Consider the following 12,060-nt stretch of genomic DNA (forward strand, 5'->3'; position numbering starts at 1 on the left):
GTGTGGCAGAGCTCACGGGCGCACGCGGCCCCGGACGTGCACGTGGCAGGCGCCGCACCGGCGCTTTATCCCGGCCTCATTTAGGAACCAGCAACGCTGGGAGACAAAGTCAGTACCTGCTGCATGGCGCCCACCTGGGGGTCCAGCGCCGGGTCCACGGGCTCCGCCACGGTGGCCCCGCCTCGCCACTGTCCTGGGAGCGAGCTGGGTGGGGGGCGGGAGGGGGCACCGATCTTGTGAGGACACCTCAAATGACCTTCCAAGGACCCACGTATTCTTACTTCACAGATGTCCCCCCTTTGTGCTCAGGTACATTTACCTTTATGCCGAGAGAACTTCTCCTTCTAGTCTCCACTCCATCTGCACCTTTGCCTGTAATAACAGTTCTTAATAATGTTCTTAAATGTGAACCTAAAAATACTCTTAAAATGGCATAATTTTCATCTTGGTAGAATTTTTCAACAAGTTAGTACTTATTTCTAGGTTCATTACTCAATGATACATAAATTTAAATTAACCTGAAAAAGATAATTTGATTTTCCAAGGCACAAGCCATATATACTAACAGAGTTTACAAAACTAAACACAGGAAGCTGCAATGCTTTTTTTTTTTTTGGATTCTTCTGGTTGCTCCAAAACCATAAAACCTGACTCGTTTTCTAAAACCCTATTCTAACAAATCTCTTCTCCCACCCCCAAGAAAATAGAAAGCCCAGGTTCATTTCCTGCAATAAGTAGTCATTTAATTAAAGAACAAAAGTAACAGGAATCAAAATGTTGCGGTTGTATTTCTTGTTAGACATTATATAAAAAAAGGAAAAGTATAGTACAGTAAATCATTCTGTGTAACGTGAACTTAAAGAGTTCGCAAATTAATCATGATCCGAATAAAAGTGTCTTTTCCACATAACACTGAATGACACTGCATCGGCACGTGTCCCTCACGTCCGCGGCCGGCCGTGGAGTGGTGAGCCCGCCCTCGCTCACGCTGCAGAGCTGTCAACAAGCTGGAAGAGCAAGCAGTCTTCTCCCAGCAGGGTGACTATGGGTCCCAACTGACCCAACAGTTCACTCCTCAGACGCCAGACAGTGAAGCGTGTCCTCTGCTTTGTCCTCTTACAGCTAAGTGCGGCCACGGTGTCACCTGTGTGTGTGATCCCGCGCCTCTCACAAACACAGCAGGTCGTCTCGAGCTGAACTTCAGGAAAGTTCCCTGACGAATGTTCAGGGTTGGTATCAAAAATTAAACGCAAATTCTTCTCAGAAGAAAATCTCTAGGGCCTGTGGAATCTAGAAATTATTTTGAAAACAAATCAAGTAAGGTTATACATTTCTAAGTTACAACTGACAAAACCTTCCACAAATAAATCTGTCGCTATTAAAAGCTTCTCAGAAGTCCGACATGTAAAACTGACTCTGGTTACAGTAGTGTGGGGCCTCAGATGGCTCCCAGGGGGCCCAGAAAGGAGTTACAGCCTGAATTCTTAAGATCACCTAAAACTTAGTTCAAAAGCTGTCAGTTAAACCCTTGAAGTACCCCGGAATCAGAAGTGATGGATGGATGAAACAAATTATCGGAAACGAGTAAAGTTATGATTTCTTTTGTAGAGCTGGTAATATGTTCGTAGTAACATTTAATACACTTAAGAAAATCTCATAGGACTAAAAATATTGTTCTTTTAAAAACTGACAGTAGGTGCGAAAATGTGGTGGTATAAAAATCTTAATTATTTCCTGATGCCCAAGCTTGGGGCTAACTCTTAAAATTCTGTCATCTAAGACAGCTATCAAGGACATAGGAGAGAAAATACATCCTTTTAGTAAACATCTCTTTTAATAATGTATAATGAGAAAATAAATATTTTGACATTACCATGCATAGAATATGTAATAATTAGATCCTTTTTTCTTTAACACAGAGTGAACATTAAAAGTAACTGAGCTTTTTACTGGAGAATGTTGATTTCCTAAACATTTTTTGAGTGTTTTCAACAACCAAAAACAAAATGATCCACTCCCTCCCAATGTACGCCAGTCACTGGGAGGAGGAAAACCTTAAAAATGTTAAGACTATTTAGTTGCGTCATTTTCTCCTGCCTTTCCAGCCTCCTCCTCTGCCCTTGATACATTCATCCTAAACTGTCTTGCACGACGCAATTCTATAGGACCTGGCTTCTGTCCCTACACTGAGCTTACAGAGTAGACTAGATCTTTTAAATAACAACTGTTGGGACCACTTTGTGACAGAGAAAAGGAAAGGAATCCATCATTTTAGTTTAAGGCAGGGTTGCCTTTCTCTTTGTATTTGGGGCTTCAACATCTTTAGACCAAGGGAGAAATGACAAAGCCACAGCTGCCCTCGAAGGCGTCACCCCCTTAGGATGAAAGGCATATGAGAGCTTCAGGGAGTATTACTTGTCATGGCTGCGGACAGGAGGAGGACAATGCTGAACGAATACGCAGCCAAGCGAGCAAATGGAAGTAAGTCTTCCCACTCCATCATCGACAAGAAACCCCACGCCGTCTTTGCTTATGATCATGTGGACAGAGAATAGATTCACCTTGGTGTGAAAAGTCTTGATTCTGGAAGAATCGGCCAATATATTCCCACTGGAACATAAACACCATGAAGATGGGAACCTCCCTTAATCTCATCCCAAAGTTGCTTTCTCAGCACCTAGAAGGCTGCCTGGCACACAGTAGGTGCTCAAAATATTTGCTGAGGAATCAAATGCTCTTTGAGCTTTGGGGGAGCACTAGCTTGTGCTTAAGATGTGACTATAAATGTAAATAAGACAGGAAAATGTAACTGGGAGGGTGGAGAGTAATTACACAGCACTCACCTAAACACAAGCACCCTAGGAACTGGGGGGCTTGTGGATATTAGAGAAAGGGAGTTAAATGTACAGGCAAGTCACTGTCACTGCTGTGAGGCTAACTTTCTTAAATGTGCATGAACTACTTAAACACGCCAGTGAGCTGTGCAGTACTGCTCCACGCAATCACCTTTCACCAAGCCCTAGAAGAAACCACGGGAACGAACCCCACTTTTCACCGGGGAGCATTCTGTCTGATAAAGACAGTTCTCTGCAGAAACACGGAGTTTGTTTACCTGGATACATAGTGCTTCGTGGCAATTTTCTTTTTTAAATAAACGCCATGTAATAAGCGTCATGAAATTCATACCAATAGAAATCTGACCTTGTCAAATGCTTGCTTGACGCGTGGACCTCCATCTCATTACTTTTGTATTCATTTAGTTCTTTGCGGATCGCGGCCTGCAATTTAAAACAGCACGTTGTTTCACAGGGCATCCAAAAGTCGCCATCAGAAATGAGTACCCTGGGTATGGATTAACAACCATGCCTAATACCTGCTGACTTCCGTGATATTTTATGATATATTCCAAAAAGGAAACAGAGGACACAACTTTTTGCTCGCCATTTAGACTTGCTCAGCTTCACGGGCTTGCACACAGCTAGTGTTATGGACATGCTTAGAGACTTTATTTGCTGAGCTGGGGGAGGGAGATACTGTCCCCATGATACAAAACAGACGGACCAAGCCCGTGCTTAGGGCGCTTCTAAAGCAGGAACACCACAGTGATGAGTCAAGTTCCGCTTTTGGTAAACGTACGGGAATTCTGCAATCAGGTAATCCAGGAAGCTCACCTACCTTCAGCATGCGTTTATGTTTTGTGTTGTTTGAAAAACAACATGGCCGTTGCATGTGCATGAGAAACGTCACAGTCTCGTCAGGGGTCTGTCGCCTGGCTCTGACCATTCAGTTCAGGCTGCACAGGAGGGTCCCAGAGGTGCCTCGGCTGAAGGCCAGGTCAGACTCCAGAGCCACCTCTGTCCACTGCAGAGGTTTTCCTGAGCGGCACGGCTGTCTCCCGCTCACCTCCGTCCCCCCTGTAGCTCATTTTGTTTAATCCCGTGCCATCTAGTCTCTTTTGGCCAGCCTCTCCTACTTTTGATTCACCCTCAGACTAAGTTTCTCAACGTCCACCTTCCTGACACTTTGGACTGGATAATTCTCTGTTGTGGGGGGCTGCCCTGTGCATTGTGGGGTGTTTAGCAGCAATCCCTGGCTCCACGCAATAGATACCCCCACTCGCGACAACCCAAAATGTCTCCAGACATTGCCAAATGTCCCTAGGGACAAAACTGTCCCCTAGCTGAAATCACGACCCTGACCCTGGGTTATTGTCTTTGTGAAACCGACATGGGATCAAGGCACAGCCTTCATTTCAACAGCTATGGCGCCCACTGTCTAACAGCAGGCTCCCTGGCACGACACGGGTCCCTCGTTTCGGGATCCTACACCCCCGACCAACACAGACAGGCCAGCTTCGTACCTTATCTGCTGCCGACAGTCTCGTCCAGGGCTTGTCTGCCCGTCTGTCGTAGTCCTGTGCTTTCGCCACTTCCACATAATCGCTGAATCGTATCAGGATTTTTCTGTCTCTTAGTTCATCAACTGTGGGTCTCTGATTAAGCTGAAATAAAAAAGCATCACAGTTAGGCGATGAAAGCCAAACGAGCTTTCTTCAAGGACTCTAAACAAACAGCACATTTCTAGAAAGAAATATATTGGGTTGTGGGAAAAGTCATGACGCATTTTTGCAGCGAAAAATATAGAAAAAAATACATCATGACTTTTCCAACAACCCAATAAAACTCTGAAACTGTGAGATACAGCCCTAATGTGTACCAATATCTAGAGCAGCGGTTCTCAACCTGTGGGTCGCGGCCCCTTTGGGGGTCGAACGACCCTTTCACAGGCGTCACCTAAGACCATCGGAAAACAAAAAGATATTTACATTACAATTCATAACAGTAGCAAAATTACAATTATAGAGTAGCAACGAAAATAATTTTATGGTTGGGGTCACCACAACATGAGGAACTGCATTAAAGGGTCACGGCATTAGGAAGGTTGAGAACCGCTGATCTAAAGTGAAGGGCTTGAATTATACACTCTTGTTACAGCCCTGTCCCCTTAACACGTTTCATCGGGGGGGCTCACACCCCGGCTGCCTAGCAGTGCCCTGTACACAGCACAGGCTCAAGGAAATGTGCGTGAATTAATCTTACGCACATCTTACGGCAGCAGCTGCTGCTTTTCAACCACCGTTAGGTAAACTTTTTGAAAAAGTTACTGATCAAGTTAAAATACTAACTACAGCTAGTGGTCATAAGTCAGGCTCAGGAAGGAGATTCTCTTCACTTCAGGCGGTTCGAGGCTTTATTATTATGGAGCACAGTGGAGACACCGGGACACTTGAACTTAGAGATGGTCAGGGCTTTAACAGTAGCTCAGAGTGCACGGAGCTGCTGCCTACGCGTATATTGGCCCTAGTATGTTCTAACGGTCCCAGTCCCGCATACCAACCCTGGGCTAATGAAACTTTCTGCCGTCAGGAGCTTCCAGATGAACTGAAGGTGACCAAATTGCCTAAAAGGTAACCAGACCACTGACACCCAGGTATGCATGCTTAGGCATTGTGTAGACCCCAAATAAATGAAGCGCCCAGTCAACCCTGGCTTCTGGAAATGAAAGGAAATAGCATCTGGACGGCACCGCCACACCACGGCGCTCCTGTGCTGGGTGTGGACCTGCCGGAGGCACGGCCGACTCACACGGCACTGGTGTTCGAGGATTCGGGAAGTGAGTTCACTGTTGCCGTGGAAATCACTGATCAAGGTCACAGACAGATGTCTCGCGTCCCTATCAGAGCCAGCTCTTTTCTCGTCCACTTTCCCCCTAGTATTCAGGAAATGAGACGCTTAAATTATAGTACCTTTCTGGTCAATCTTTGCTTGATTTCTCTTCTTTCTTCCTGCTCTGTCTGATCATTCCTTTCTGTGAACGATGAAAACAAAAGGGAGGGGGCAGGTTGAGACTTGCTTCTCTATAGCGGGGTGCACTCAGGGGGCCCCTATTTCGGAGCCGACTGTGGGCCTCTGCCTGGAGGTGACACCTTTTTCCACGTCGCAATTTGTTTCCCCCGCTATGCCAGCTGCTGCTCTCCCTGGCACGCAGAAGCACTTGGAAGGGCGGTTCTGCCATCACCCCATGTGCTGGGCCCTTCTCTAGGTCACACACAGCCACACTGATGGCTGCTGTGCATTTATTTGCAGGAGAAACGGAAAGCAGGCCCCTCTCCGCTCTAATTGGATGTCGTATCTCTGTGTGTGTATTTACCTCTAGAAACATAGATGGCAAACAAAAACAGCTGTATTGGGATCAGTTTTATATAATATGTATGTTCAGGTATACATAGGAACGAACATTCACAGAACTGTCACTGCTTGGTTTTACCCCCCATTTAATAGTATACATACATTTAGCCAACCAACATAAGATCAAAAACACCCCGTTCAGATTCTGGGCAATATATGCTTGCCTGGGATGGATATTTTCAGGGACTGTTTCCAATGCAGACACGCCCAGGAGCCCGGGGGACTCTGCGGCAGGAGCAAGAACACGGCGAGCCTCATCGGGGCTGCGTCTCTCACCCAGTCGGCTCTGCCCGTGAGTTGTGACTACGAACCTTCACGCTGTGCTCACACCTACACTCGGGAGCTAAGAATAGAGCAGAATGCTGGGATGCAGCGTAAAATCCATCCTTGCCCTAGGATACGAGATAATGAAAGTCCTATTTCTGGTACTCTGCTGCTAAATAAAGCCTCAGCGCCCTGACCTGACCCAACAGACTCCTAACCCAGGAAAGGGCTTCTCTGCCAGCACTCCTAGAAACGTCGCCCCGGGAGGGGACCCTGCTGCCTGCACATCACACTGTCTCACACTATCAGCCTTCACTGAAAACATGTCAAACGTCCATGCGCTCCGGAGGCTGGGTGCATGGGTGTTTAATATGCTAACCCGTGTGCGCTCACCAATTTTTTTTTTCTTTAAAGGAAGATTCATCTCACGTTTGAGTGTTTTAGAAAAGGAGATAAAACCCGATTATGCTCTCAGTTCTAAATCCAAGTGATAAACCTGAAGGAACCACAGTTATAAGCTCTAGTCAGAAAGCTGATAACACTATCAGAAAACAAAATTGCGAGAGTATCACATATAAGGCTGAGGGTTTGAGTGATGACAGGAAACTAATTCCTCAGGTTTCCTACAAATAGGCCGTGGACACTTGGCAAGTGCAGCCTTGGCATGTGAAAACACTGACATCAGACCTTGCTTTCCGTCAACCGTGGACGAGGTCAGCACCACTACCAAGGTCGTGTGAGCACAGGTGCCTCACGGAGCACAGGCGCCTCAGGAGCTGATCTTGGAAAGGTCCTTCTCTGGGCCAGATGCTCTATGGGGCGCTGACTCCATGACGTCCTACCTGGGAGCNCGCCTCTGTGCATGCCTCCCACCTCTGCACCCAGCACCTGCACACTGCAGGGACCTGAAATCTCTGTAAGTGGGGGTTACACACCCCAAGAGGTATGCAGGGGCATTTGATGCTGCAGGAGAAACCAGGGCTGCTTCCCTGTGCCCTCAGTTTCTCCCTGTAACTAGAACGTTCCCTACGTCACAGCAACCACGGTGAACCGCAGGGCAGCAGGCAAAGTTTGCACAGATTTTTATGGGCGGCAATAATGATTGTTATTGTAACAGTGACATCCGGGGCTGGCCATGGCGAGGCCCCGATCGCAATAAAGGGCTGCGATACCGGCATCAGGGGCTCGTTGTAAGGACCAGGGCGGTGACACGTGCACAGCGTCCCACATCACGAGGGACACAAAGCTTCCTTCAGTGCTGCTGACGCTGAAGCAGGCACAGGACCCAGCCCCACAGTTGTGGACGTCACTGCTTCATTAACCCTGACACAAGCCGGAACCTAGACCTGGCCATAGGTAGTATCTCATCCGTTTTCTGCCCTCGCATGCAAGATGAGTGGGGGACACGGAGGCATCAGGTGGTGATGCCCAGTGGTTAGGGACAGGCGCTCCCAAACCTCCTGCCTGGCCGCTCACTGACTGTGAGACACTGGGACTCACCTCCACCTCTCTGTGCCCCATTTCCTCATCTGCAGAGGGGACAACAGTCCCTGCCAAGGACTGCGGTCATGCTGGGAAAACAGTCAGCTCAGAGCCCAGCGAGCAGTCAGGGGTCAGCCCTTCCTATGCGCCGCTCCTCCGGTTGATGTTGTCATGAAATCTGGCCTCAGAGGCTGGCTCTCCCTGTCCCACTTATCTAAAATTCGTAGAGGACACGTCTGCAGAAATGAGAATTGCCACTCATGCAAGTTCAGGTACAAACCCACAGCTGAACAAAGGGCCCGAGGGACCCAGCTCAGGCGGCTGGCCCTGCCCATGTCCACTCGGTTNTGAGTGTTCTCCGTGCAGCATCTGTTCCAGCTAAGCATGGCCATGTGAGGAGGTTCTGACCGAGAACCTTCTTGAAGAGCTGCCTCAGGTGGGGTGTCTGCACCTTTGAAGCTTGAATGGGATGTCTGGTGCTCCTGCAGCCATCTTGGGCCATGGAGGATAAATGCCAGTGTGAGGCACGTTGAGCAGGAAGGTGGAGGAGCCTGGGCCCTCGGTGACTGCGGAACAACCATGTCAGGCCTGACTGTCTGCAGCTATTCCATGGAGAAGGCTGCATCCAGGTCTGGTGTCCAGAGCCAGCTGGCCTGCCTCAGTCCGATCTCAGTCCATCGCCTACCATCTGTGTGACTGTGTACATCTTAGCTAACCTCTCTGAGCATTTACAGCTTAGGCTTGAGTGCGTGCAGGCAAAGCACAGTCCGTGGCACATAACGTAAGTTTCATAAACGTTACTGAGCTATCATTGCATTAGTATTGCTATGACAACCGCTTGCACAGGGTAAGCCCCAATCCCAGGAAAAGCAAGGCCAGACATATTCAGGCCCTGCAAGCACCCATTTCACTGGCTCCGACAGGTCAAGTCCCTCCCCCAGGCTCACTCAGTCCACAACTCCCAGCCAGGTGACCTCTGGACCCGCCAAACCACCTGCCCCCCTGGGTTGGAGAGTCCTGTTTATTGACACTGAAGGGAGGTTGATGTTGCTTCGCGTTTTCTTATAAAACATGCTGTTCCTTCCTCGACAGACTCCCAAGCAACCGAGGAAAACAGAGAGCAGCTGACCCTGTGCGGTGACTCAAAGGACAAGGCGCGTGGGCTCACTTCACACTGTCACCAAACAAGGGAGCCTGTGCTCGCCCTGCAGGGACCACCGAGCCCACACAGCGTCCCCTGTCCCTGCTCACCCCAAGTCCTACCCTAAAGACCAAGGTGTATATTTCTATCCTCCGAGGCTGAGGTTTTGTCCAACTTTTCCCAGTTTGGAAGCACCGATTTCTATTGCTTAGTTACGTCCATGTTTAGGACGCACACTTTACTGCCACTCTCTGTGGGGCGGCGATGCCTGCCTCCCGGGCCTCGCCTGCCTCCGGGTCAGAGGTCATGTCATCCTCCCCACACACCCCACAGGCCTTGCTCACAGCCCCATCCCACGAGTCCCTTTGCATTTTTGTAACAAATCCTTGCAAATGCCCTAATAAATCCTGGCATTCTTCTTGCCCGAGAGAATGTACTACTTGGGGAAACCCTCCCCACAGCAGCGGACCTGACAGGTGGCATCCAGTTACGGGTCTGGGACGGTTTATCCCGCTAGAACAGACCTGACCTCAGTGTCCCTGAGGTTTCTAAACAGAGATGGAAGCTCCACAAACACNGAGGCTTCGTTTACACCATATAGAATAGTCGTCTCCGTGTCTTAAGTTTAAAAAGTAAAACAATTCTTAATCTGAGGGCTATTTCCAACAGCCCAAAAGGAGGGGATTGTTTGGGGCACTTAATGAAGGAACCGAAGCGAAGGAGAGGAGGGACTCAGCTCACACTCAGCACCCGGGGCGTGAGCTCTGCCCTCTGCTTCCCCATGGAGCGCCCACCTCGTAACTTGCTAAAAAGATGTTCACGGAATAAAAACACCAAAGCCAGAGAATGTCTGCAGGGTTCACCACAGAAAGACCAAAAAAAAAAAAGAAAGAAAGAAAGAAAATACTTTAAAAATCCAGGCCCTTAGAAGGCACTTTTTGCAGACAATGCTTTGAAAACTGAAGTCTGTTGACCAGAGATATAAGGACGAGCTGAAAGCACTTGCAGAAGGGTTTACCTCCCAACTCATCAATGACTTGAATGAGACGGGATGGTGTTCTCTAGACGGCGCGGGATAAGTGTGGACACCAGTGTCCATCCAGCACATATCACCACATACCTAACTGGGTGGGTGTGATGCTGGGAGGGCAGAGCCCGAATCCATGCCTCACTGTTCCAGACACAGCTGCCTGCTTTATCCCCGCCAGGTTTCATGGAGGGGGTTTATGACCCTGTCCACCGTGCCTGTGTCATGTGTGGCCATCAGGAGGCCCCATCCAAAGCTGCCAGGGAAACCTGCCTGAAACCCGCATGGGAAAAGAACATCATATGGGTGCATTTCCCTTAGATCTACAGGGCTGACTAATTAAAGAACGCTGAAGACAGGGACTTCTTCCATCATGCCGGGGGGAGAGCTTTTCCGCCCTGTGTCTTAAAACAGGGGGTGTTTCGGGGTGTAGCAACTTTCCTTTAGATTTGCTTTCAGAATTGCTCAGCTGCTCAGACTCACTGGGGACACAGCAGGGAGCTGGGCTGTGAGAAGGGCGGGCGCCAGGGCGACACGGCCCACAGGCGCTAGTCCAGCCGCAGCCACAGCCTCAGCACACGTGCGGGGACACCCAGCGGGATCCCCAGCTACTCACGTTTCAAGATGTTTCTCCTCTCCAGTTCCTCCACCGCAGGTCTTTGGCTTAGCCGTCTGCGGAAAAACACTAGAATTACATTTTGCACCATGGTGGCCGCCTGCAAATTCCACTCAGAGTCTGTGAGGTCCGGGGGCGGCTGTAGCACCCCTCAAGATCGCTCCCCAAAAGCTGCAGGAGAGGAAAGGGACCCCTGGTGGCCGCCTCTTGCTGGCAGGTCAAGTCAGACCTCCCCCAACAGGAGGGAGGTCCCCGCTGTCACGGGGCTCCCGGGGCAGCGCGCCTGCCCCCTCTCCACCGGCGACTCCTCATGTTCAGGTCTGCGCCCCGCCTGGCGGGTCCGAAGGTCCCCGGGGCCGCGTCTGAGCAGCGCCGAGGTCGGCTCGGGGACCGCTGCCTGCCCGGGCGGAGGAGGGGACGCCCTGGCCTCAGCTTCTGCGCCCGGAGCTGCGGGCCCGGCCTCGGTGCCCGGACACCTGCTCTGCTCGGGCTGCCTCTGCGCTCCTGCCGCTGAAGCAGCCTCCGGCGGAGGCAGCGTGACTGAGGGCGCCCCGCCTCCCGGCCTCCCCGCCCTGAGCCCGCAGCCCCCCGCCCCGGAGCGCGGCTCACACTCGGGAATCTCCTCCGCAGGAGCCAGCGCCGCGCCGGCCCAGACCCCGAGCTCTGCGCTGCGAAGACAAACCATTATTTCCTCTCAAACGGCTTCTCGTTGAGGGCGTTGGAGGATGCAGCCCCCCAAATACATAAATAAATAAGGGGCTTGTCAGGAGAGGGAGGCGTAGTTTGCCATAATTAATGCCAAGCTCCAATTATTTTTATAACTCCAATAATGTTATCCTTGGGTCACAGGCGGAATCCGCCCCAGTTCCGGATCTTTTAGCTACTTGCAGGGAGATGGCAGAGCTGAGAGTTGGCATGCCCAGAATGGGGGGGGAGGGGCACAGTGCTTTGTCCCAAAGAGGATGCTGCCTCCAGAAATATTTCTCTCCTATTTATAATCCCTGTCCCAACACGCCAGGGGCGTCCCCAGGGCTCAGCTGCTCCGCCCTCCACACTCAAACAGGAGGACAGTGTGCTCCTCTGTCCCCTCGGGGGCTTTGTGTGTCTGCTGGCTCTGTGGGTGGCTGCTTCAACATCCCGAGCTGATGTTGGGGCAACATGAACCTGCTCCCTGACAACTCCCTGCTGGGAAGGGGACTCCTGATCGGTTCCAAGCCACGTGCAGAACCCCCAGCTCACTGGGCGGGGCTCCTCAGCCTGGTCAGGTCCCCAAACGCCCTTC

At 50.4% G+C, this 12,060-nt stretch overlaps 1 protein-coding gene across 2 annotated transcripts; it reads right to left on the reverse strand.

Moving 5' to 3' along the window:
• Positions 1–717: 717 nt before the first annotated feature.
• Positions 718–11,231, reverse strand: LOC109380080 (phosphatase and actin regulator 3-like). 2 transcript variants are annotated; one of them, XM_019637288.1, is made up of 5 exons: positions 10,779–11,231; positions 5,807–5,868; positions 4,361–4,501; positions 3,202–3,278; positions 718–1,290 (listed from the first exon to the last, which is right to left on the reverse strand). In XM_019637288.1, the coding sequence occupies exons 1-5, from the start codon at positions 10,867–10,869 to the stop codon at positions 1,275–1,277; spliced, it is 387 nt and encodes a 128-aa protein (XP_019492833.1). In that variant the 5' UTR covers positions 10,870–11,231; the 3' UTR covers positions 718–1,274. The 2 variants fall into 2 exon arrangements, with proteins under 2 accessions (XP_019492833.1, XP_019492832.1); XM_019637287.1 differs by lacking the exon at positions 10,779–11,231 and adding an exon at positions 6,413–6,625.
• Positions 11,232–12,060: the final 829 nt, after the last annotated feature.

Source organism: Hipposideros armiger, unplaced genomic scaffold (assembly GCF_001890085.2).
Source record: "Hipposideros armiger isolate ML-2016 unplaced genomic scaffold, ASM189008v1 scaffold_32, whole genome shotgun sequence".
Taxonomy (NCBI): Eukaryota; Metazoa; Chordata; class Mammalia; order Chiroptera; family Hipposideridae; genus Hipposideros; species Hipposideros armiger.

Excerpts from the sequence above, each read along its gene's own strand:
- LOC109380080 (XM_019637287.1), bottom strand. The coding sequence starts at position 6,506 with ATGAGGCTCGCCGTGTTCTTGCTCCTGCCGCAGAGTCCCCCGGGCTCC. Across the intron at positions 5,869-6,412 it reads CCTGAAAATATCCATCCCAG|AAAGGAATGATCAGACAGAG; the intron begins GCAAGCATATAT and ends CATCGTTCACAG. Across the intron at positions 4,502-5,806 it reads AGCAAAGATTGACCAGAAAG|CTTAATCAGAGACCCACAGT; the intron begins GTACTATAATTT and ends TTTTTATTTCAG.